At 47.3% G+C, this 27,113-nt stretch overlaps 1 protein-coding gene and 1 long non-coding RNA gene across 6 annotated transcripts in view; one reads left to right on the forward strand and one right to left on the reverse strand.

Annotated features, from left to right (window-relative positions):
- LOC119453962 (zinc finger protein OZF-like) overlaps window positions 1-27,113 on the reverse strand; it is a 221,133-nt gene that overhangs the window by 158,594 nt on the left and 35,426 nt on the right. The window contains exons 3-4 of one of the 5 annotated variants that reach the window (XM_049666940.1): window positions 18,280-18,411; window positions 8,994-9,672 (exon numbers count right to left, since the gene is read on the reverse strand). The exons of 3 other annotated variants lie outside the window; for them this stretch is intronic. In XM_049666940.1, coding sequence (XP_049522897.1) covers window positions 8,994-9,672; window positions 18,280-18,411 — 811 coding nt within the window. Of the gene's footprint in view, window positions 1-7,281; window positions 9,673-18,279; window positions 18,412-27,113 lie in introns of those variants that run through there. One more of the 5 variants, XM_037715990.2, reaches the window with a different exon arrangement.
- Window positions 14,800-15,900, forward strand: LOC125945258 (uncharacterized). The gene is made up of 4 exons (XR_007466754.1): window positions 14,800-15,065; window positions 15,153-15,318; window positions 15,415-15,612; window positions 15,696-15,900. It is a non-coding gene; the product is annotated as an uncharacterized LOC125945258 (long non-coding RNA).

The raw sequence follows: 27,113 nt of genomic DNA on the forward strand, positions 1-27,113 counted from the left end.
CTTTCTCGGTTAAGGTTCTCATTCATTTGTTGTAATTCGTCCTTATTATTGCTGAATAGGACAATGTCATCTACAAACCGAAGCCTTCCCAGTCTAAGAGATTGAATACTTCTAAGCATGCAGTGAATAGCATTGGAGAGATTGTGCCTCTTTGCCTGACCTCTTTCTTGATAGGTAACTTTCTACTTTTCTTGTGGAGAACCAAGGTAGCTGTGGAATCCTTGTAGATATTTGCTAAGATATTCACGTATGCCTCCTGTACTCCTTGATTACGCAATGCCTCTATGACTGCTGGTATCTCTACTGAATCAAATGCCTTTTCATAACCTATGAAAGCCATACAGAGAGCTTGATTGAAGTCCGCAGATTTCTCGATTACCTGATTGATGACATGAATATGATCCATCGTAGAATATCCCTTCCTGAAGCCAGCCTGTTCTCTTGGTTGATTGAAGTGTTGCCCTGATTTTATTGGAAATTATCTTGGTGAATATCTTATACAATACTGAAAGCAAGCGAATGGTCTATAATTTTTCAATTCTTTAACGTCTCCTTTCTTATGGATTAGTATAACGTTGGTGTTCTTCCATCTATCTGGTACACTTGAAGTCGTGAGGCACTGCGTATTAAGGGTCGCATGCTTTTATGGCGAGCTGTCAGCGTCTCGACGACGACGACGATGTTGCGCCTCGGCTGCTCCACGCGTTCGAGCTGAGCAGCGCGTTCGAGTAGAACGGGGACAAGACGGCAAGAACGGCGGCAAGAGCAACAGCGTCTGTGATAGTGCATAAATAAATGTGGGCAAACAAACACCATCACGTCTTCACACAAGTGGTGACCCGGGACTGCCGACGGCAACGCGCCACCTGCTCGTTCCTTCGCAAACGCACCGAGTGTCCACGGTAAACACCTTCAGTCTCGTTCATTCCGGCTGATCATGGATACCACACCAAACAGCGACGTCACACCGAATCCCACGGTACCCGAACCTGTCGTTGCTACTCTCAAGCTACCGGAGTTTTGGCAGTCGGACTCAGAACTCTGGTTTCTGAGCGTCGAGCCTCTTTTCTGACGACATCGAGTAACATCGCAAACAGCAAGGTACGACTACGTCATCAGTGCTTTACCACCTGCTGTCATCGCCATCGTAAGGGACATTCTGCGCTCTCCGCCTCCTGACACACCCTACAACACTCTTAAAATGGAGCTTATACGCCGGATAACCGAGTCGGAACAGCGTAGGCTGCAGCAGCTACTCACCGCGGAGGAGCTCGGTGACCGAAAGCCCACGGAACTTCTGCGTCGCATGCGGCATCTGATTGGGGACCAGTCTGCTGCATTGGACGCATCCATTCTACGGGAGCTCTTCCTACAGTGACTGCCACAGCAGGTGCAGATGATCTTGAGCGTGTCCTCCACAGAAACCCTCGACTCACTGGCACAAATGGCCGACAAAATTATGGATGTCGGCACCCCGGCCATATCTGGAATCGAGAGACAACGTGACTCTTCCCTCTTTGCGCCGGTCCACGACGATTGGTTGGACCGTCTCCTTCAAGCTAACGAGGTGCTCAATCGCAAAGTGGACCAGCTGGCCGCTGAACTCGGCTCGCTCAAAGCAGACCACCTAGGCAGTGCGTCATGACAGCGACACCAAAGCCGCGACAGATCACCAAGTCTGCCGCGCAGCGTCTGCTGGCACCACCGCTGATACGGCGCACGCGCTTGTCAGTGCAATTAGCCATGCCAGTTTGCGGGAAACGCACGGGCCACGCACTGATGGCGGCCAGTGTTTCAGGCCCGACATACAGCCGCCGATTCCCCGCTACTGATCGCGTCACGAAAGTCCGGTACCTCATCGACACAGGTGCCGAAGTGTGTGTCGTTCCTCCAATGCTGGAGGACCGCCGCCGACGTCAGACCACACCACCTGTCACTGCTGTCAATGGTTCAACCATAAGGACCTTCGGACACAGGTCCGTTACGCTTGACATTGGCTTGAGACGCACGTTTTGATGGATTTTCTTAGTCGCTGACGTGCGTGTACCAATCATCGGTGTGGATTTTCTTTGGCAATTTAAGCTTGTGGTAGACCTACGCCATAGCCGTCTCCTGGATTCTGAGAACCACTTAACAGTTCAAGGCGTGACATCAAGTTTACCACCTTTGTGTCTTGAGCAAGCTCATGCCAAAGTCTCTCCGCCGTGGTCTACACTTCTGGAAGAATTTACCGATCTCTTCCGTGCTCCATCTCTTGAAGACCCGGTACGCCACCATGTCACTCACCACATTGTGACAGTAGGAGCGCCGGTGTTTGCACGTGCTCGTCGTCTCGCTCCTGACCGTTACAAGATCGCAAGGCAAGAATTTGAGCATATGCTTGAGCTCGGATACGTCCGCCCCTCTTCTGGTGCCTGGTCATCACCGCTACACATGGTCCCCAAGTCATCAGGTGACTGGAGACCGTGCGGTGACTATCGCGCCGTCAACAAAGTGACAGTACCGGACCGCTACCCGACACCACACATTCAGGAGTTCACGGCATTGCTGCACGGTTGCACCGTATTCAGCAAGATCGACTTAGTGAAGGCATACCACGAAATACCTTTCGAGCCTTCTGACGTACCAAAGACTGCCATAATAACACCTTTTGGCATGTTTGAATACATACGTATGCCGTTTGGTCTACAAAACGCCGCACAAACCTTTCAATGGTTCATGGACCAACCTCTTCATGGTTTGACGTGCTGCTTCGCGTACATCGACGAAATCCTTGTCTTCAGCACCTCAGAAGTGGATCACGAACTTCACCTGCGTCAGGTTTTCACGTGGCTCCGGAAGTACGGACTAGTCGTCAATGGACCGAAGAGCGAGTTCGGAGTTTCTTCACTGGACTTCCTTGCCCATCGTGTGGATTCCCATGGGATCTCTCCACCAGCCGCGTGCGTGGACGCTATATTACAGTTTCCACGACCAACAACTGCGAAGAAACTGCATGAATTCCTCGGGCTTGTCAACCATTACCGGCGATTTATTCCCCACTGCGCTGCTATCTTGCACCCGCTCCATGCACTTCTGTCCGGTCAAACGAAGCCGAACGCTTTCATCTCCTGGACAGGCGACGCCGAGGCAGCTTCCAGTTTCATCAAGGAAGCGCTTGCCAATCCAACACTCCTCGCGCACCCAAAGTGCGACGCCAGCACGTCACTCACCGTGGATGCCTCGGACGTCGCCATTGTAGCAGTCCTGCAGCAGTTGGTCGATGGAGTTTGGCAGCCGATTGCTTTCTTCTCCCGGAAGCTCTCACAGACCGAGCGCCGTTACAGCACATTCGGTCGCGAACTGCTGGCGGCCTATTTGGCTGTCAAGCATTTTCGCCACTTCCTCGAAGGTCGGCAATTCCATATCCTCACCGACCACAAGCCGCTCACGTGTCTTTCGACTGCTACCAACTCTTCCCACACTCCACGTGAGATCCGCCAACTTGTCTATATATCAGAGTTTACCAGCGATACCACCACATCAGTGGCAAAGACAATCCTGTTGCTGACGCAGTATCCCGAATAGAAATTAACGCAATGGTTGATGAGCACCTGCCAGTCGATTTTGCAGGCATGGCTACTGCACAACGCGAGGACAGTGAACTTCAAGTTCTACGACTCCAATAGAACCCCCTCAAGTTCGAAGATGTCCAACTTCCAGGCTGCGCAATTCCACTCATTTGCAACACCTCTACCGGACGTCCTCGCCCGTATCTTCCAGCGCCATTTCGCCGCAGCATCTTCAACGCCTTGCATTCCTTGTCGCACCCCGGATACGTGCGACTCAACGCCCTGTCACAGAGCGATATCTATGGCCATGAATGAACATTGACACCCGCCGCTGGACACGTGCTTGCCTCAAATGCCAGCAAACCAAAGTCCAGCGCAACATAGTGAGCGCACTGGGTACCTTTACGCCTCCCGACTTGTGGTCCAGTCACGTGCACCTGGACCTCGTAGGCCCTTTGCCCCCATCGAACAACAGCCGGTATATGTTGACGTGCGTTGACCGGTTCACGTGGTGGCCTGAGGCACTACCGCTCACCGACATCACGGCAGAGTCAGTTGCCCGCAGACTCATCACCGTGTGGATAAGCCGTTACGGAGTTCCCAAGACCATCACAACCGATAGAGCTCGTCAATTTGACTCCGCGCTCTTCCGCACTTTGTCCCGGATGCTTGGTGTCAACCACATCAAGACGACGGCCTACCACCCGATGTCGAACGGCATGGTTGAGCGACTTCACCGTAAACTCAAGCCTCGCTCATGGCCTCACGATCACTGATACCCTGGACGGAGCGACTAAAACTCGTCCTCCTCGCCCTTCGCAGCACGATACGTATGGACGCGTCCTGCTCCTCAGCTGAGCTCGTTTTTGGCATGACCTTAAGGCTTCCTGGCCAGTTTTTCAAAGCGTCACCTATACCACCACTGGACGTTGCCGATTATGCCAGCCGCCTCGGGAATGCCATGAGAGACGTGTCTCCTATTCTGCCGCATCAACACTCACGCCCATCTTTCACCAGTCATGCTCTCCGCGATTGTACACACGTATTCGTATGGCACGATGCAGGCAGACCACCACTGCAGCCGTCTTACGACGGGCCCTTTCATGTCGTCAAGCGTTGCCCAAAGCATTTCATCCTGCTTCTTAATGGACGCGAAGACAGTGTTTCCGTTGACCGCATAAAGCCGGCCTTCCTCAACATCGACGCCGTTCCTAAAGACGAAAAGCCATCCACAAACACGAGACGAACTAGCTTCGCAACAGCAGAACCTACCAGCTGCTCATAGAGATCAGTCCTTCGCACACTGGCTACCTCGCTAGAGGGGGGGCCCTATGGCGAGCCGTCAGCGTCTCGACGACGACGATGTTGCACCTCAGCTGCTCCGCGCGTTCGAGCTGAGCGCGAGAGTTGAACGGCGACAAGACGGCAAGAATGGCGGCAAGAGCAACAGCGTCTGTGATAATGCATAAATAAATGTGGGCAACCAAATGCCATCACGTCTTCCCACACTTTTAAAGTATAATATCTCCTCCATCTTTGATTAGGTTGACTGTTATTCCATCTTCTCCAGCAGCTTTTCCTCTGGTCATGTCTTGCAAGGCCCTTCTAACTTTATCGCTAGTTATGCACTCCAACCCAATTTTATTCTTCATATGAAAGTAGCTTGGCTGCTCAGAGTACTGTACAGGTCAGTATAGAATTCTTCCACTGTTTTTACTATGTCATCAAAATTGCTGATGATATTTTCATGTTTAATGAACAAGCGACTTCTAAAAGAGGCCGTTAAGGTAAGTCCGAATCGCCAAAAGGGAAGCGCTGCACCGCCAAAAGACCAAGGCACTAGCTCGAGAACTAGACCGTCCTCATCTTCTGGGAGAAAGTGGACCAAGCACGTGCCATTACCCCTCCTCCAAGAAGAGCATCGACTCGATGCTAAACAAAACATTGATGGGCAGAATGTCTTGTCCCAGACCAAACGTAATGGTCCGGAAACCATGACTATTATGGGGTGTGATATGGTTTTAACCGCATGACGTGTACAATCTCGGGCTGCGGTTGTCAGCGTCGTGCTAGCTGGGTGCCGTCCAGAAGAACTTCATAATTGAGGTCACTCACTCGCCGAAGCACTTTGTAAGGGCCGAAGTACTGACGAAGTTTTTCCGAAAGGCCTTTATGGTGAACAGGGGTCGAAACTAACACTTGGTCACCCGGTTGGTGCTGAACTCGTAGGTGGCAGAGGTTGTACTGTCGCGCGTCAATACACTGTTGTTTTCTGATGTTCATGCGAGCCAGTTGGCGTGCTTCCTCGGCACGCTGCACGAAACGCTCGGTATCTTCATCAAAATTGTCAGAATGGTCGCATGGTAACATGGCTTCTAACATAGTCTGAACTTCACGACCGTAAACAAGAGAAAATAGCGTGAAGTGTGTGGTCTCTTGCATAGTGGTGTTGTACGCAATCATGACGTACGGTAGTACCTTGTCCCACGTCTTATGCTGCACGTCTATGTACAGTCGCAATCAACAGTTAAGAGACCAAAGGTGCCACAATTTTTAATTTTTGTTTTGCAGCCTGGGCATTCCGGCTGAAATCAAGTGCGCAAGCATACGCGCGCTTGTTTGGCCAATACGATGCATTAAACCAATTTCAGGCCGCGCAGCTACACTTGAATATATTTAAATTTTTTGCTGGAATCACGGTCGCCAAACTTTTGATCGCGACTGCACATCGACAGCATGTTGGTCATCGTTCTGTTAAGCCTTTCAGTCAAGCCATTTGCTTGAGGGTGATAGGCAGTTGTCTTTCTGTGCGTGGTGTAACTCAGTTGAAAAATTTCTGCTAGCAGCCTTGCCGTAAACGCCGCTCCTCGATCTGTGATGACACAGGATGGGGCGTCATGGCGTAGTACGATGTTCTGTACAAAAAAACTGTGCAACCTCAGAAGCTGTGCCTTTAGGAAGATTCTTTGTTTCAGCATAGTGGGTTAAATAGTCTGTGGCGATGATTATCCACTTCTTTCCGGAAGTAGACAACGGAAACGGGCCCAGGAGGTCCATGCCGACTTGATCGAAGGGCCCTCGAGGGGGTTCGATAGGATTCAGCAATCCCGCAGGCTTCACATTCGGCGACTTTCGACGTTGGCATTCACGGCAGGCTTGGACGTATCGTTTAACACAAGTGGCGAGTTTCGGCCAGTAGTACGATTTTCGTACCCTGGCAAGGGTTCGAGTGAAACCTAAGTAGCTAGACGCAGGCTCGTCGTGGCAATATTACCCTGCTTATCTTTCAGTGCATACATCTCGCCTTGTCCAAATGCCAAGTTTTCTCACTGATTTTGTGCTGCGTCCATATTTTACGGCTTCCTCAATCTTTCTCATGTTATAATTTCTGTTATCCCTTACTTTCTTCTTGTTGATCAGTTTTTACAGTTCAGTGAATTCTATCCGATCTCTTGAGTTTGACACCTTCATGCTTTGTCGTTTCTTAAATAAGTCCTTCGTTACTTGGGAGAGCTTACCTACTGGTTGCCTTGGTGCCTTACCTCCCACTTCAATTGCTGCTTCGGAGATCAAGAATCTGCAACTTCCTTTAAATTTTTTTTTGAAAGCTGTAGTTAGCTTGTACTAGTATACAATAAAGCCTCGCTATTTCGGATTTCACGGTACTGAGAAAAAGAACCTCTGAATTAACCGAATGCCTAATTATCGAGGGTATCAACAAAATAATAAACACATGCTTACTAGGGCAACATGCTTTTATTTACAGAATGAATCAGCAAATCCTGTTCCTATTTTGCAGAAATGCAGTGTGAAAGCAGCAATTCTCGTCATTGCATGACTTATCAGTGCTCGCAGCAGCTAAGGCCTCGCGACTTCCTTTGCAGGGCGGCCACGTTTCCATTCAAGACACGCATTTCACCGCCACGTGGACATCCCAATTATTTTTCCGCCCCCGAGTCGGTCGCCAACAGATTGTCTGTCCATCGCAATGTAGCCAGAGCTCATCCTCGACCGCTGCCGCTGTGTTTGTGACATTGCGTGCGCAACCGTTGTTACTGAGTGAAAACCAAACTACTGCTTGCCGCAAGTGCTGTGGATGAAATCATGGTTGCTATCGATGCAATGATGGATGGTGCCAACACATCTATGAATGAACACGAATGAATGAATTGTTATAAGCTGCAGTGAACGCAAGAATGAAGGCTATACAGGCACAAATAGGCAATAAGCATTCTGGCATTCCTATCGTTCATGTATGATTTATGCTGATAACTACGGTGATGCGGACTCCGCCGCTCCGTTTAGGTTGGATGCTAGCTCCATTTTTGCTCTTTTGCGTCACACCTTTGCGGGGCTCCGAGAGTGCAATGTGCGGCCAAATATCCCCGAAATAACGAGTTTGATTCCATTAAAAAATGCATACGGCCTGCAATCGAGACCTAGGTAGCATATCTGCCTGTGAAATAGGTCAGAAGTCAGGACTGCAGCAGCGGCTCGGTGGGTAGGAAGCACGGCTATAAGCTAAGGGAGGCGTTTCAGGGAAGTCCGGCTTTTCAGGGGTGCCTTTCAGTCCTTTCAGAGAACACACATAAACAACCTAGCGCGAGGTCGTTGTACATCTCAACACATTTGAAAAACCAGTGCATTTCCTGCTACACCGAGATTCGAACCCAGGACCTACCACACAAGGCAGGTGCTCTAGCATTTAACTACCGCTGCTGTTCTATAGATTCCTAATTCAGGCTAGTTCAACATGGCCGTTGACTTAATCTACAGTGTCACGGTGTTTTCTTTCTTTATGTTCACTCAAGACATCAGCCCGCACAAAAGACGGAGCAGACGGTGCAGCGGTGTGGTCGGTCACCTGTATGAGTGCGCAGGTGTCGCTTCATGGCACTCTTCTGCGAAAATCTCCGAGTGCATGAAGGGCACTGAAATGGGTTCTCGCCCGTGTGGGTGCGCAGGTGTACGGTCAAATGGCTTTTATGCGAGAAACTCTGAGGGTACGTAGGGCACTGAAATTGCTTTTCACCCGTATGGATGCGCAGGTACCTGTTAAAATCTACACTATTCCGGAATGTCTTAGGGCGCAAGGGACAGTGAAATGGCTTTTTGCCTGTGTGGATTTTCAGGTGTATGTTCAAACTGGTTCTGTATGAGAAACTCCGAGGCAAAAAGGGCACTAAAATAGCTTCTTACCTGTGGGGATGCACAGGTGCCTGTGTGGATGCGCAGGTGCCTGTGTGGATGCGCAGGTGCCTGTTAAAATCTACACTATTCCGAAATTTCTTAGGGCATGAGGGACAGGAAAATGGCTTTTCACCTGTGTGGATTTGCAGGTGTAAGTTCAAACTGGTCTTTTGTGAGAAACTCTGAGGGCACGAAGAGCATTGAAATGGCTTCTCGCCGGTGTGGGTGCGCAGGTGTGCTGTCAGTGTGGACCTTTGTGAGAAGCTCTGAGGGCACAATTGGCATTTAAACGGACGCTCACCCGTGTGGATGCGCAGGTGCGTGTTCAAATTGGCCTTTTGTGAGAAACTCTGTGGGCACGAAGGGCACCGAAATGGCTTCTCGCATGTGTGAGTGCGCAGGTGTGCTTTTAGGGTGGACCTTTGTGAGAAGCTCTGAGGGCAGAAATGGCATTTAAACGGACGCTCACCCGTGTGGATGCGCAGATGTGTGTTCAAAGTGGTCTTTCGTGAGAAACTCTGAGGGCATGAAGGGCACTGAAATGGCTTCTCGCATGTGTGGGTGCGCAGGTGTCCTTCCAGGGTGGACCTTTGTGAGAAGCTCTGAGGGCAGAAATGGCATTTAAAGGGACGCTCACCCGTGTGGATGCGCAGATGTGTGTTCAAAGTGGTCTTTCGTGAGAAACTCTGAGGGCACGAAGAGCACTGAAATGGCTTCTTGCATGTGTGGGTGCGCAGATGTCCTTCCACGATGGACCTTTGCGAGAAGCTCTGAGGGCTCAAATGGCATTTAAACGAACCCTCGCAAGTATGAATCCTGGTGTGCATTTCGAGGTCATGCAGATATTTAGTTTGATGTTCGCAGAGGTGACGGCTGCAGAGGCATCCCTGGTCACCCTCGGCTGTTGATGGAGAAATAGAAGGCCCTGATGCTGCACAAATAAAGGAAAAGTAGAAGTTATTATGAAATGGCAAAAAACAACATAGATACTAAAGCTAATGACGAGCTTTCCCTTTTTATTCGATAGGTCTTAAGGGTTATTTCAGAATGATAGAACAAGGCATGGCTGGTGGACCCTATGATTTGCTCAATAATTTTGTATTCGGATACTTAACCCTTTGAGGTTCGAATTTTTTTGCCAAATGTGACCCCCCACAGTCGATTTTTTTTTACTGCTGATTTAAATTCTTCGAAAGAACCTATTTAGAAAAATATGGAAAAAATATAATTTTTTTTTTAGACTGACAGTAAAGTGAGGAAAAAATTGTGTTGTAATATACACAATGTTTATTCATGAATAAGAAGATAAGTGCACTGAAAAATAGTTGTGTGCACGTCCGGAAACCGAAACAAGTAAGAAACCTTTGTCTTATCGCCAACAAGGTGCGATAGAGCTTTTGTGGTCTCCAAAAAAGGAAACGCAAAAACGGCAGCATCGTTTGTGTATATATGCGCGTGCCTGGGAACAGGTGTAATTGCGCCGCGGGGGGTGATAAACGATCGAGTAACAAGCGGTCACCCTTTGAGAGATTTGAAACCAGATGTCTAGCCATCAGTTTAGCGAGGCAACAAGCAGGATCCGCCGCAGGAGAAAACCGTAACTTGCCACCGGTACCGCGCGTGCGCGCTTCCTGATGCGGAAGCTATAGCCGACGCGCAGATGCCATAAAAAAAAAGGAAAGGCATCGGCGCAAGTAAAAAATTCCACGTGCGATAGCCATAAAAAAAAGGAGCGGCATTGGCGCAAATAAAAAATTCCACGTGTTTCCGTCGAGTGGCAGCACATGTCAAGTGAAAGAAATGATCGAAAGAGGAGCGCTTTTTAAATGTACAAGCGATAACGTACACGTACGTCATTGACCATTTTGAAGGTGTTCGTGGAGGACGTACATGTACGCCATTGACCCTGAAAAGGTTAACAACCAAGTTTGCAAATCCGCCCATATTTTCACCATGAAATATTTTTTTGAATAGTGAAAAATTACAAAGTGAGAAAATTTGGAGCGTTTGAGGATTGTCACTGTTTTCTACAACCTATGAAAACCCGAGTCAAGAATCATTGGACCAGCAACTGATCCTCAACGACTACTAGAGGTAGAGTGTACTAGAATATTTTGAGTGGCGCGACCAGCGGCCGTGGAGAGGGCCTTTTCGTGCGGAAAAGTAGCGGCAGCGCTGTAGTCGACCACTCTTGAAAGCGTCGTCCGGCCTCGCAGGCGGCAGCTTGCCGGTGCATTTGCAGAAACGGAAAGTTTCCACGAAAGGAACGTAGAAATTAATGTTTCATCGCAACTGAACTACATTACTGTCCCGGCTACAATTATTCTGCGCCGGGCGAGCACCTGGCATGATCGGAGAGGGGTTTTTTTTCTTTTTTTTATGACGCGCAAAATGATTGTAAGATGATTGGTGAAGCGCGACAATAACCTTATTATAGAAAACGTATTATTAACCTGCTGCTTGGAAATTGGATCAAACGTTGCTATTGGAGCGATCAATGCCCGTCATTCATTTTATTGCCTGCTTAATTATAAATTTTCCTGTACAAGACGCATTCTAATGAGCACAGCGGAGTGCGTGAGCAGTATATTGCAATAACTGTATTGTCAAGTGATAGTGACGGTCGAGAATACAGCAGCAAAACCATGAATGGCAAAACTAACTCTTCAGTGGGAGAACCTGTGCCCAGGAAAACCGGCTACATTGAAAGTACAACGATAGCGGCGAACGCAGTTGAAAGTCTGATCAGCGGGTCGAGCGCGTCGGCTTTTATACTTGACTCTTTCTCTACGCATGAATCATCGAAGGTTCCAGAGTAATCGCTGGTGCCAGCGTGTCTTCCAGAAAATACTACACAATTCGCGTCGCACATACATGCAATCAGATTACGAAAGGTTTGGTGACAATTAACAGACAGCCGATAAAACTATCGATAACATTCGAGAAACTTTCGATACATGCGTCCTACACGGAGCGATAACATTTGTTAGACAGTGAAACGTATATTCACCCGAGAAAAATAAACGAGCACACGTTTTTAGTATAATTTTTTTTCATTTAGTCGAAATTCTGCCGAAGGTATAGATATTGTCTGTAATCAGAATCCTTATTCGAACTGCAAGAAGCTTACACCTACCTCCTATACCTAAGTGCATGCAAAAAAAAAATATCAATTTGCTCGGCATCCACTGCACCGTTCTTGATGGGGTTTGTTGCCTTTTGAAATAAAACTTTCAAATGATCAAAGTGTAGGAAGCAGAATGTTTATTAAAGCTGGCAATATATTTTATACAAATATTGTTAAACTAAAACAAAAGGCAAGCATCAAATTTAACTAAGTACTAAACAAAAATGTCAAAAATTTTTATACTGCAATCATCTGTATACTTGGATATACGCAGTGCGCAAAATTGATGTATTATACACTGCCCTGAAAGACACCCATAATTTCTTAGCAGGAATTTTCCAAAATGTTCGTAAACATTGTAAATATTTCTTTGAAGCTGTACATTGATATATAACATTTTTCTGCTGGAGATGCTCTAACAGATGCAGTTCACGCAACTGCGATATCTGTTTTTAAAGCAGATTTAAAGATTTCTAAGCTTTGTTCCGTTTTTTTTTCTTTAACGCGCTCTCCTTCGTGGGTCTCCGTAAAGAGTGTCTGAAATCGTAATTCTGCTACACATGGTTGCTTAAATAAGCATTCTCTCTTCAATGCAACAAATTTCGACGTCATCAGACACGAACTGACGCCGTTGCGTCAGTGACCGCGGTGTCGGTGTTTTATTGGTTAGATATCAAGGAACCTTCAACAAAATAGTCGGCACCGCGTCAGGTCGAAGAATTGGTTTCATCCTTGGCACTCGAACTTCTGTTCCGTTATGTGCCCGTAGTCTCTCACGGTGAAATGAGGCTAAAAGTGAAGCTCGGACACAGTGCAATCAGTGCCGACGAGCTTATTAAGTCTGCACCCATTTCTCTCCCACGCAAGTAGTCGCTCTTCATCTCTGGGAGCTTTAAAAAGCGATACCTTGCGGCCTTGGCCAATGCGAGCGTACCCAGCCTTGCACCCAGGTGTATAACAGCGAATTAAACGCTACTCCCCCCCCCCTGTTTTTTTTAGTCACAAATGTGCCGCAGAGCTCGCACGTGCGCACGCACACAGCCATCACAGGCCGGAGCGCACCCGCTTGCTTCAAGAGTGGGCGACGCCAGCGCCACCGCTACTTTCTCCAAAACAGGGGACGCGGTATGCAAGGCGCGCCGGCTTCGGTCGCGCCACTCAATAGTTCTAGTACACTCTACTAGAGGTTTAGTGGCCATATTTGAGACATGCAAAACATAAGTTATGATTAGAGGCCCTAGCTTTCCGCGATTCCACGAAAAATCATGGAATTGATGTTTTTTCGCAGAAATGCGATTTTTTTAAAGTTGCTTTTTGAAGCAGCAGCAAAACGCTGTTTCTCACAGTTTTCACAAGATGGTGCTACAGTAGCCGACCGATTTTCCGGACTTCGCGGGGACTGAAAAATAGTCCGAAAAACTGAAGTCCGAAAAACTCGCGCCCCCCCCCCTCCCCCCAACAGAAAAAAATTGAGGCTTAGAGCGGCTTAAGAAAAATGTCACAGTTTCGGCCAAAAGGCGGAGCATCAATTGCGATAGCAAATTAATAGACAGCGATACGAAGTAAGGATGTTAGTTTTATCGGCTGCATAAAATTGTAAATATGCGCTTACTAACTAAATAAGCACAATGTGACGCGTGCACAGGTTACATGAACCAGTGGCGCACCGATGGGGGGGGGGGGGAGGGGTTTCAGGGTTTGTAACCCCCCCCCCCTGAGGCTGACTTAACCCCCCCTTTTGTTTAACCCCTTTCTTTCCTTGCGCATTTGAGTACTGCAACTAAGATGTAAGACACGCAATCGTCTGCACACTCGCAAAAAGTGTATTTTTTGACAATTTCCCGTGAAGAAATTGAAATTAGTGCTGTTTAGATGGTGTTCGCCAACTGTCAACCCCCCCCCTGGCAGAGATCCTGGGTGTGCTACTGACATGAACACATCTCGCTCGATGACCGCGGGCAAATTGACCTTCGTGCTGTCTATTCTCTCACTTCAACGCGAACGTCGAAAAAAAAAACTGCGCATATGAAGCTACTGGCACTTGGCACACGCCCTTTGTACCCATCGCAGATCGCTTTCAAAATACGGTGCCTGGGCGGTAGCTTCGTCGGCAGCAGCCGCAAGAGCTGAACGCAGCTCCCCACCGTCTCCGTCGCCTTCTCCCCGTGCCCCGCGAGCGAACGAAGGCCCCGCGAGCAAACGAAGTCCACACGCCTCTGGTCGCCTTCCTCTCTCGCATGCGCGAGATTAAATTGCAGTTGCCGGCTGACCCTCGCAAGCTTTCAGCCGCACACAGCTTACGGCGCAACTGAAACTTGGAAAAAAAAAAACGGATTCTGCTTAAGTGATTATGAAAATAGTGCTGAGCTGACCGGAAAAAAAAGCAAGTGCCGCTTTTTGGAACATTTTGTCGGCCAAGGAAGAGCGGGCATGGCCTCGGAGACGGGAGGATAGCGTGCGTCTACTGATCTTTAAGGCTATACAGGGGGGCACAGGAAGCTAAGCCCGGCCAAGCCAGCGGAAAATCCAACATGGCGGCTGTTACATGTATGTACCAACGTTACTAGATCCTTCTTTCAGTTCTCAAACTCCGCCGCTGCGCATGACGCCTTTCCATTGAGCGCCGCGTGGGGGCGCGCGCGACACTGTTTGCCCGGCTGGACTGCATGGCCAACGTTGCTAAAGACGACCGCAGCGTTTTGGTTATGTTGTTATCATTCGCGTTTGCTTTGATTTCCCGTGCATAGTCTTAGGATTTCAATGACTGCTGTGCCTGTGTAGTGAGAAGTAATGCCGCGTTGCTTTGTGACCGGCTGCAAAAGCGGCTACGACTCTGCGAGGGGTGCAGCTGAGAAGAGGCACTTTTTCAAACCGCCTAACGCACCCTTGGGAGCCTTCTCAGAGGATCTATTTCATTTGTGATGTCCCACACATCATAAAATGCATCAGAAATCATCTGAAGAAGCATACTTATGGACTGGTAAGAAAAAAAAAGACAAAAATGCAAATGTTTTGAATTAGGTTTTAATCGTTAACTTTCTTATTTCCAGGCAGGTGATCATCAGATCAACTTTGGCCACTACGTCACGCTGTTTGACACAGAAAAAGACAAACACCTACGAGTCGTGCCAAAACTGACGCGAGCCCATGTTGCGCCTGACAACCTTCAGAAGATGAGTGTCAGGCTTGCCACCCAGGTATTTTGCCTACTATAGTCTATGCGTGTTACTCGTTGCATGCTGTTTGTGTTCATTAATCTGATCACAAATGCGCTTTCTTAACAGCTGTTCAGCCGTAGCACAGCAGTTGGCATCAAGCTGTACAGAGAAGCCAAAGTGCCAGGCATGGAAAACTCTGAAGGCACTGAAACATTCACCAGGATATCTTTTTGATGCTTTGAACATCAAGCTACCATCGAGAGGAGTGAGGCGCCACTCGAAAGAAATACAGGTGATTACTGGACCCCTATTCACCTGATTGGGCCTTGCATGTTCTTGAGCGCTCACATTGTTGAGCATGTCAACATCACGAAACTAATATTTTCAGATCCTAAAAGCCTTCTTGGAGATGCTCAACACGACAGAACGAAATTCAGTCGAAAAGAACCTGAAGCTTTTTGCGTCACAGCAAACAACACAGTCTTTAAGAGTCACTTTGCTGTCTACCATAGACATCATTGAATACTTGCTGACTCAAGGTGCCCACTATGTCCTTACGGCAAAGTTAAATCAGGACCCCTTGGAGGTAAGCGTGCCATTCTTGTTTTTACTTGGTGCATTTTGTTAGCAGATGTCAGTGCAACTCAAAGCCATATATTTCTGTTTCAGCGACACTTCGGGCTGGCACGCTCATTTGGAGGTGACGAATCTCACCCGACTGTTGTCAACTTCAGTCAAATATTCCGCCTCCTCAGCCTCTACACACCGATAAAGACAGCTCTGCGTGGTAGTGTGCAAGGCACACCGTGTTCTGTGCTCATTAGTGTTACTGACACACTCAAGAGAACAAAGGATGCCCACCAAGAAGAGAAAGTCCACCTGCACGACATAGTGGAAGCCAAAATGATGGAAATCACCACTGCTTCTGCTGATGCATCTGAGCAAGGGCCAAGCGACCATGCGTATTACAGGGGTGATGTGGAGGACACTGTTGTATACTACCTGTGTGGCTACGTCATACACAAGTTCACCAAGCATGCAACATGCCATCTCTGCATAGAGGACATCAGCTCCACCACGCCAGTGCTTGCTTCTGACAGCTATTTAACTGACTACAGGAGCTTCAAGCAAGGCAGCTTAAAGCATCCAACACAGAAGATGTTGACATTCATGAAAATAGCAAACAAGATAATTTCAGCTTGTCTGGACAAGGAGGGTCTCTGTGGGGACATATTTTGGAAAGTGTTGGAAGAGTTGGAGCACCACCTTTCTCGACTTGGCTGTGACCAGCACAATGCTGCATTCACGTGCCAAGTGTTGAACTTTTTCGTCATCACCCGCATGCATTTCTACTCGCGGGATGTGAACCGCCGTCTGGGAAGCCGCGAAAAAGTGGCAATAGCGAACAAAAAGGTGCGCCTACTGTGATAAATCACGCAACAACCAGATGAGATTCTTTGTGTTCTTTGAATGTGTGAAGTACTCATGCTTGTGCGTGAAATAAATGTTTGTCAGGCCGTACATACTTTTTTTCGCTGTGGCCGCTGCAAAGCTAGGTGCTAGGCTGCAGTAAAGGTAAGTGCAAGCGCTTTGAGTCCTCGTCTTCTTTCTCTTGTCCTCGCCGGTAGTTCGCGTTATCAAGACGCTAATTGTTACACCAACAAGCACAAGCAACCACGCTTGCGAGTGGCGGAGTGTGTAAACGTTGTGCGGAAATATTCTAGCCATTTCGAACCGAGGCTGCAGCCGGGCGTTCGCGGTACGCGCTAATCGGAAGATCGCGAGTAATACGAGTCGCCCACTCAACTTTTCCCGGTTTTCTGGATAATAGCAACCAATTTGTCTCTAATACAAGAAAAATGTTAGCCGAAAAAGCATGCAGAACCTATGGACAACATCCGTTACCGCGCTGAACTGCAGAGGGAGGCTGCGTGTTTAGCTGCGAGCCGACCTACCAATCGGGCTGACTGTGGCGGCAGCGCCCCCTGGAGACAGTAAACGGAGAGGGGTCATGTTTCCGGGGCGGTTCAGGCGGAGTTTGACAACTGGGAAAGGATCTAGTAACGTTGGTATGTACCTTATGTCTGTTCAATGTTGCCGTGGAATTTTGCAGATTCCTCTATCTTGATTTGCAGAATTTCAAAATTTCCACCGCATAGAGTTAGGGGCTCTAGTTATGATTCACGGGCACCACGGCAAATTTATCTTACACGAGAATTCATCAGTGAATATCTCCTTGTTGATCGCATGCAGAACTTCAACAATGCTTTCATCAGTTCAAGACATGAAGAGCCAGCAAGGAAATGGCTTGTCCTTGACCGACATCGCGCCATTCTTCGTCCAGGAAAACCACTTGCAGACCTAGCCTTCACTCACAGTGTCGTCCTTATAGGCTTAACGAAGCATGACATCTTCAATTGCAGTTTTGGCCAAAAGAAAAGAATTTGACACGCACTCTGCAACTATCAAGCAATGGTGAAAACATACGCCTCCCTCTGCCAAGAGCAAAGGAGCAATGCGAATTAAGGCTGTAGATGTGTAAGCTAACATAACCTAAACAGGTGTATGCATAACAAGGGAGGCAAGTGCAGACCATGTTAGATTCTGGTTACTTTTGGGTCCAGCCTCATACGTGGTATTTTTTAAGGCATAGTTGACAGATGAGCACTTGGAACTTTTTCTACATGTTATCCTTTGTGCAAAATAGAAGAACATGGAGCAAGATAACGAAAGCCTTTGCTTCATGCTCTTACACTATGAGCCATGTTCAATATGTATAGTAAAAGCCCAAACACCAACTTGGCCAAAGTTCTTTTGGACTTCTAACATTGCATCTGCCCATGAAGGATTACCACATGAATGTGGACACTGGACACATGGACATGGACACAACAAATAAATTTGCATGCCTCCAATATAGCCAGTCAGATCTCAACATTGTGTAACACCTTGTTAAATCGTGATGGATATCCTGTGATGTGTCTATAACAGTTCAGTCTATAACAAAATATAGTCACACTTGCGCTCCCTGAGGCTCAAACTTTCCATGCAGCTTACTGCACATATATTTAGAGCTACCAGTTCCAGTTCTGCCTAATCTATCAGGTGTACCAAAAAAAGGCACTTTTTTTACCTTGTTGAGGCACTGAGATTCCATGTTCCCATGGGTCAATATACAGGAGCAGCCTGCACTTAAAGCTGCCTTTGTGTGAAAAGCTCTAAGGGCAGTAATGATAGTAAAGTTGTTTCTCACCTGTGCACCTGCACTCATGTACAATGAGAGCGGACAACCTGGCAGTCGCATAGTTGCAACAGTCACAATGGTAGAGTTGGCCCTGCTGCAACTCCTCGTGCTTGACCGTTGGTGGGAAGTCATGATGCCTCCCTGTGACAAGGGCATAAGATTTGGATCACCCAATTACGTATCATTCTGTTTACAAGGCAGAATTATAAGAAAGAACCTACCCAATCTTACCGTCAGGTTCATCCTTCACTCATGCCACATATAAAGGATTTACAATGCCGCAGAAGAAATAAAATTTCTTTGCTTCAAGCATACATAGCAGGAAGAGATTTCATGCACATATTACAGGAAGAACTTGCCACAATATAGTCTGCAGAAGAGCCAGTAACAAAGCTTTACCAATGTAAGAATGCTCATGAATGTCAAAAACTGGCAATAAATTTTAAATGCTGATGAATATCAGTTATAAAATGATCTTTCAATGGCAGCAATAAAACGTTTTTAAGTGAGACTGCTGAATTTAATTTTTATATTGAGCACTCAATGCACTATAATTTCAATATTAATGAAAAAGCATTGCAAGCAAGTATGAGCATTATTATATCAACCAAAATGATAAATGAACGTTCAGTAAACATATCATTCACTTGGCACTTCAAGACACGCAGTGTGAACTGATTTATTAATCAAGGTGAAACACTCAATAGCCCTAAAGTCGAGCTTATATGCAAAAAGACAGTAAAAACACAGTAACAGAATAATAACCTAAATAGCTCCATACAGAAATACTGTATATGCATTACAACCTAAAAGCAATGAACACATCACACAAACAGAAAAAGAAAAAATTGCTTTGCACCAAACAACACTAAAGGCATCGGTCACACTGATGCAGAAAAATTCTCAAAGGTTGGGAGGTTCAGCACCAGTTAAAAGATAAGAATAGGTACCATATGTGCGCGCTATTCACAGTCGACAAAAGAGCACATCACATCGTCGTGACTCTGATAATGGCGGCCGATTCCCCAAGTGGGGTTTAATTACGTGGAGCTTATTCAAGTTTCGAAATTGCATAAGTGCTGCCAATAGCTCCTTTTTTATGCAGGAATGACGTCAGGTCTGTGGCAGGAACTGCTATGGACAAATTGCTAGCTTTCATTGCAATGGCTTTAGCCATTTAATCTAGTAGCACATTTATCTCGATGCCTTTCGGCCCAGGCACCCAGCAATTAAAATGTGTTGGTTTGACATACAGAGTGGGCCTCTTCGATTATCCGTCCCTGACAGTCCCGGACTGCCCGAGGTAGTGCTTTCAGCCAATGAGCGTTGGGTGTGTAGCTTCGCGGACAGTCCGGGACTGTCAGAGACGGATAATCGAGGAGGCCCAGTGTTTCATTTTAGCTGCACCAAATTTTTAAAAATGGCCTGTGTCATATGTATCGTGTTTGATAAATCAGCAGTTGGCAATGTAGTCTTGCCCTTCTCCTCTTTCCCTCTCTTCTGGAATGTACAAAAGGCAGCGCTGAATAAACTCTGACATTCTTTGTTGTGTTGAACTCGTCTAGTATGTTTCACTGAAGGCTGCACAACGAAACAGCATATTATCATCATCATCATCATCAGCCTATATTTTATGTCCATTGCAGGATGAAGACCTCTCCCTGCGATCTCTGCATATAGCAGAATTATAATCCTTGATCTAAACTACTCGATGAGGCGGCCATTACTTCCTCAAGAAATCAGAACGACTAATTGAATAATGAACATAATTATGCTAATTAAGTTTCTAATTCATTATTTTAGGCGCATCTTTCAATCTACGAATTATAGCTGCTGAGTTAGCAAGGTGTATCCACTTGGAATGAATTCTCAGGACTGGACCAGTTTCGAAGCTGGTTCAGTCCTGAGAATTCATTCCAAGCCTTGCGAACTTAGTGGCTATAACTCATAGATTGAAAGATGTGCCTATAATACTGAATTAAAAACTTAATTAGTGTAATGTTATTTATTCAATTAAGCATTCTGATTTCTCGAGGAAGTAATGGCCGCCTCATCGAGTAGTTTAGATCAAGAATGATAATTGTGCTATATGCCACAGGAAATTTTTAAAAATTTGATGCAGCTAAAATTAAACACCCTGTACAGGTTGTGCAAAGCAGCATGTAAAGATCGTTGCTTATAGGATTTTTATGTTTGTGTTGTGATTTTAAAGCTTTCACTACACTTAAAGAGTCTGTGAATGTAATGGCTTTTTGTAGCTTTGTTTTCCTAATATGTTTCACAGCTGCCATCAGTGCATAGGCTTCTGCAGTAAAGATGCTGGTTTCCTGGTGCAGGATGTTGGATTCTAAAAATGATGGACCAGCAGCTGCATATGATAGGCCTGAACGTGACTTCAATGCATCTGTGTAAAATTGTGGGCAACAGTACTTCCAGTGGAGTTCAACAAAGTGCATGCAAATGTGTTTCTCTGGCAACGTCTGCTGTCAGTCTAGTTGGCAGATGGGTAAAATGGTTTTAAGCACAAAAAATAAGGCACAGACAACGAAACAGTGTGCCAGTCCGTGTCTTTTATTCTCTTGTCCGTGTCTTAATTTTTTGTACCTAACACCATTTCTGGCCATGCATCTCTGGAGCATGTTTAATGATTTCAACAAATGACATTGTCGCACTATCTCCTGCTACAGCCATAGTAAAAGCAGCATCGCTGGAACCATTGTTCCTTGTGTAGGGAGCAGAACACCCACATCTTCATTCAATTTCCTTACACACAGTGAGAAAGCCGCTCTCACAGAAGGTTGGCTGTGAAAAAGTGTATAGATGTATCGTTTATCGTAGAATAGTTTGGATAAACATTATATGGGGATTTTCTTGGAGGTATAAGAAACTGGAGCATGTCCTCTGCAGATGAAGCGACCACTAATTTCATTCTACATAGAGGCTCTGTATGGGACTTGCTCTAAGGGCACCAGTCGAGAGGCGGATGGTGCACCTAGATGGTGTACAGAATCTAGCATCTTGAGGGCTCTGGGTGCAGCAGACTGATATAACTACAGGGATGTAGTTTAAACGCAAGCCTATAAGGCTCTTGTGCATGGTCATGAGGCACTTCCTGTCACTACCCCATGTTGTGTGTGACAGGAGTTTCAGGATATTCATTGTTCTAAGGCACTTACATTTAAAATACTATATGTGGGAATTTGCATGGGCGACTTCAATGCAAAAGTGGGGAAAAAGCAGGCTGGGGGACAAGCAATTGGCAAGTACGGCATCCATTCTAGGAGCAGAAGAAGAGAGATGCTGGCCAAATTTGCGGAAAGGAATATGTAGACTTCGAATAATGGATACCTTCTTCAGGTTCTTCAACAGCAAGTGGACCTGGAAAAGCCCTAATGGAGAAACAAGAAATGAAATAGATTTCATACTCTCTGCCGATCCCAGCATAGTGCAGGATGTAGAAGTGTTAGGTAAGGTAAAGGGCAGTGACCAGATCTAGGATTTCTCTCAGTTTGAAGAGAGAAGGAGTAAAATTAGTCAAGAAACAGGTCAACCTAGACGCAATCAGGGTAAAAGCAGACGAATTCAGGCTGGTACTCGCAAACAAATATGCAGCTTTCGAACAGGAAGATGAATATAACACAGAGGTCATGAATGAAACCATAACTAGGCTGATTTCAAAAGCAGCAATTGAAGTAGGAGGTAGGGCACCAAGGCAGCCAGTAGGTAGTAAGCTCTCCCAAATAACAAGGGACCTAATAAAGAAACGACAAAGCATCAAAGTGTATAACTGAAGAGAACAGACAGAATTCGCATAACTGTCAAATATGATCAACAGGAAGAAAGTAAGGAATATATGCTCTTCTGGTGCGCCACTTGCAACTAGCAGGTCATCAAGGTAAGCGTGGCAGAAGTTGAGCATATAAAGCACCTGTGCATTGTTTTCCATCACTTAATCGAATACGGGGTAGTCGTGAACATGGCCAAATGCGAGCTTGGTGTACGTGAGCTGTCGTTCCTGGGACACGTAATTTCTAGCTCAGGAGTTCGGCCTCACCCCGGCAAGGTTGAAGCAGTGCAAGGATTCCCGCAGCCAATTACAAAGCGCCAGCTGCGACAATTTCTGGGCGTAGTGAATTTCTTGTACCAAGCAGCTGTTGCATGTGGCGCAACAATTGGCTAGGGGTCTGGTCGCCGAGCTCAGCGCTGTGTAGCAGCTGTTTCAGTCACTGAGGCTCTGATGGCATGAGGCGACCGATCAGCAGTTGCTTGAGTATTGTGTGTGCGTTCGCTGCAGGTGGAGCGACCAGCAGATCCCGTACATCACTCGCTGTTGCAGGTGGAAGGCTGCAGACCACGTGGTGATACAGTTAAACCTGCTTATAATGAACCTCCATATAACAAATTCCTGGATATAACGAAGTTTTTCTATTCCCCACCGTTACTCCATAGAAGCACATGTATTTGAGACCTCTACGTAACGAAGTGGCAGCGGGAGACCCCCTCAATATAACGAATTTTCCCCTCCGACAAACTAGAGATTTCGCCCCAAATTTTGTCATTTTTGCGCAAGCAGCAACCGGAAGCACCTTCTCCGCCGCGACGGAATGTAAAGCGAGCGCACGTGAACGCGCATGCGAGCGTGTGCGAGGCGGGCCTGCACCCCTCGACCCAGCGATCTTGCCGCCGCGGGCGTGACCTTTCCCCCTCCCTTCATTCAAACCTGATCCTGCCGCTTGCTGCAGCTGGCCTAGCCCGCCAAGCTGGCACTCACCTTTTCCAGTTGATGCTGCGGACGCGCTGGTACACGCTGTGACACATCACACTCGATGTCCACGCTGTCAACCGCTGGCGGCGTGTGGAAGCGCCGCTGGAGAAGCGAGCAAAGTGACCTTCGTGCTGTTGTCTATCACTTCAACGCAAACTGAGCGCCGAGAACACACAGCACGCACAAAGGTACCAGCCGCCGACGCACCTACACTGCTATAGACTCTGCCCCAACGCAGATCGCTTTCAAGATAGGGTCCGCGCGACCGCGCACCGCCGCGCAGTATGCAGTTGATGCCAGAGTACAGTACAACGCTGCCCCGCTTTCCCTCCTCCCTCGCCGGTGCCTCGAGCGCAACGGAAGAAGGCACGCTTCCTCCCTGCTTTTCTTGCGTGCGCGATATTTAGACGCGGTCGTCGGCTCCCCTCGCACGTTTTCACTCGCACATACAGCATACGGTGCGCGGCGACTGCGTTATCGCCCTTGGACTTTATACGGAATATCTATGAGCCAAAACCAATTTTGGGGCCACAACATGTCATAGACACCATCTTTATATAGCAAATATGGATCTCAAGGGCCATACTTTTGCTGGCGGAAACCGAAAATACGTCATAGTTGTCGCCCCCGGCACTTTGGGCGGCCAATGCCATCGTCAAGCCACCAAGCCAAGTGACATAAAAAGTCAAAATGGCCGCTTGGGCCGGCGCGGGGTGGCAGTTCGCAACGTATGATGCGGGAACGGTCCCACAGTTGCGACGCAACAGCGGGGTTACCAATGCATTGGGTTCTATGTGAGCTGTGCCGGGACCGGTCGAAAAAGACGTAACAGTTGGGAAAACGCAGCCCCCGGGAACGCAACAGCGGGGTTCTACTGTAACACTATACGACACCATCGTGACGCTCGCTCTTCGTTTCCGATGCCTCGCGCTTGTGCGAAACGACACGCGTCCACGCAACCGGTACCTGGTGTGACATTCCAAGGATGAGTGCTTCGACGAAAACGGAAAACGGGTGCGCGTTACAATTGAGGGTGCGTTAGAATCGAGTAAATACGGTGAACGTTTCTTTTTCGAATTTTCGTGCCGAACCTGCATAAACGAAATCCTCTTTATAACGAAGTTTTTCGGGAATTTGTCAATTTTGTTATATCCAGGTTTAACTGTACTTTGTCTGCTTGGTAGTAATGCGTCAGGTGGCAAATTGCGATTCCACTTGCAGAAACCAGAGTTCTGGATCGGTTGTCCAAAATGGCGGTAGCTTAACGGCGACAGTGAAGATGGCTGGTGCGTCGGCTGTAGTCTCCATGGCGTTGATACGTAGTTGTCGTTAAGCCTCATCCAGGTCACCAGTGTTGGGACGCGAGTACGCGCGGAGGAGAGAGAGACTCGACAGTGTGAATCCCAACTGCAACTGTTTTTCTTTTTCTTTGGCTTCAGCCACCATTTGGGTTGCTCGCCCTTTCCTCTCTTCACTATTGGTAAAGTGGAGGGCAGAAACGGTTTGGAGAAACCTGTTTGGAGGTGCGCTCGCTGCTCGCTCTTGCCTGCACGTTATGGCCCTCTCGCGGCCGCTACAAGGCCTTGCAATATTCGGTAATGCCAGGTAGCATCGTTGAGTGGGAGCAGCAGCAGCACTGCAGTCATGTAGCCTAAATTCGCACGGCTTCTTTTACAGATTCTGCCGTTGACCGTCAATTTTGCTGCCACAAGTGGACAAAGGAATGTGTCATTGATGGACTTTTCGACTTTAAGATTGCAAGCGGATGATGTCATATAGCCAGGAAACTGGGCGTTGCCAGGCGGAGAGACATCACCTTGCTTTCCGGAGCCTATAAAGCCTTCACCACATCGCTACTTCTTCAGCGGGAGCAGCACTGCAGTCATGTAGTCTAAATTCGCAAGGCTTCTTTTACAGATTCTGCCGTTGACCGTCAATTTTGCTGCCCCAAGTGGACAAGCGAATGTGTCATTGATGGACTTTTCAACTTTAAGATTGCAAGCGGATGATGTCATATGGCCAGTAAACTGGGCGTTGCCAGGCGGAGAGACATCACCTTGCTTTTCGGAGCCTATAAAGCCTTCACCACATCGCTACTTCTTCAGCGGAAGCAGCACTGCAGTCATGTTGCCTAAATTCGCACGGCTTCTTTTACAGATTCTGCCGTTGACCGTCAATTTTGCTGCCTCAAGTGGACAAGGGAATGTGTCATTGATGGACTTTTCGACTTTAAGATTGCAAGCGGATGATGTCATATGGCCAGCAAACTGGGCGTTGCCAGGCGGAGAGACATCACCTTGCTTTCCAGAGCCTATAAAGCCTTCACCACATCGCTACTTCTTCAGCGGGAGCAGCACTGCAGTCATGTTGCCTAAATTCGCACGGCTTCTTTTACAGATTCTGCCGTTGACCGTCAATTTTGCTGCCTCAAGTGGACAAGGGAATGTGTCATTGATGGACTTTTCGACTTTAAGATTGCAAGCGGTGATGTCATATGGCCAGGAAACTGGGCGTTGCCAGGGAGAGAGACATCACCTTGCTTTCCGGAGCCTATAAAGCCTTCACCACATCGCTACTTCTTCAGCGGGAGCAGCACTGCAGTCATGTTGCCTAAATTCGCATGCCTTGTTTTACAGGTTAGTTACTATTCCCATTCAATTTAAGTCAGATTATCTGTGTCTAATTATGCTGCCACTCCCAGTGAACTGTGTTGATGTGATAAACTCTTTGTGGTCTCATTTGAAACTCTTATTTTGCGGGGATATTGCGACAAATCCCGGCCCTTCTACTGAAGAACTGCTGCAACTTATTCTCGAGACACAAACACAAATGAATTCTAAGCTTTCTTTCTTTGAACAAAAACTTGATAAAGTGGCGACGACATGCGCGAGACTGGAAAGTCTCGAAATCACTGTACGCAACCTGGAACAGACAATTAAACAACAAGGAAAGAAAATTATTGAATTAGAGGACAGGGCTAGGAAGAACAACACTATTGTGTACGGAGTCCCGGAGAGTCCCAATGAAACAAAACAAGAAATTGAAAACGCAGTTGTGAAGGGTATCTTTTCTGATCGCCTCGGTGTGGAAGTGACATCAACAGCAAGAATTCATCAGCTGGGGCAAAAGAAGAGGGACCAAGATAGACCTGTTATTTTGAAGCTTTAAAATCACAAGGAGAAAGCGATATTGGAGAACTGTAAGAAACCGAAAGGAACAACCGTGAACGTTTCGCATGATTACTCGTCTGAAACGCCACGGAAAAGAACTGTGGCGTTCGTGGCGATCAGATAAAAGGGCTGGCGCGAAGGTGAAGCTTGTTAATGACAGGCTTTTTTACCAATGGAACGGCCTACACATGGGACCTGTGCGCTCATACTCGTGTACAAGTGCCTAAATATTCAGCTTCTGCGTCTCGCGACAATGTATGATATCAAAAGCCACAGGAAATAAGGCTTATAAATGTTCACGCACGAAGCATTCCTAACAAGCATGAAAAACTTGAACGTATGTCTGTTATATGATCCCCATATAATAGGAATAACGGAAACTTGGTTGCACATTAAGAGCGTTGAGGTATTTCCCAGCTGCTACAACGTTATTCGAAAAGACAGGACGAGTAGGGGCAGTGGTGTTGCTCTATTGATGAAAAAAACGTTGAAATACGAGTTGCTCCCGGACATTGATCATCAAAGTGTTTGGTGTCGGCAATTTCTCGGTGAGACTATATTACTTATCGGCGTAGTATTGCCGCCAACACACTGAGAACGAAAGGACGCCCGAGCATCATAGCTGTGTCTCGAAGAACCGCCGCAACACAAGCGTCAAGCAGGACACCGCAAGGCAACGCTGCGCCGCACGTACCCACACCACGTGCTGCCAGACCGGTGGCTCGTGCTCGAGGATCGGATGAATGGCACGCGACAGAAGGTGAAAAAGAAGAGAACAACCTCAAAGAGGCGACGCTCGCAGGCGTTTTTGTTGAGTGTTGTGTCTCTGGAGTTCACGGGCACAGGTTCGCCCAGAATAAATGGCGTTTATTATAAACGGGTGTCATAACTGTCGGTTACAGTATATA

Source organism: Dermacentor silvarum, chromosome 5 (assembly GCF_013339745.2).
Source record: "Dermacentor silvarum isolate Dsil-2018 chromosome 5, BIME_Dsil_1.4, whole genome shotgun sequence".
In the NCBI taxonomy this organism is placed as follows: Eukaryota; Metazoa; Arthropoda; class Arachnida; order Ixodida; family Ixodidae; genus Dermacentor; species Dermacentor silvarum.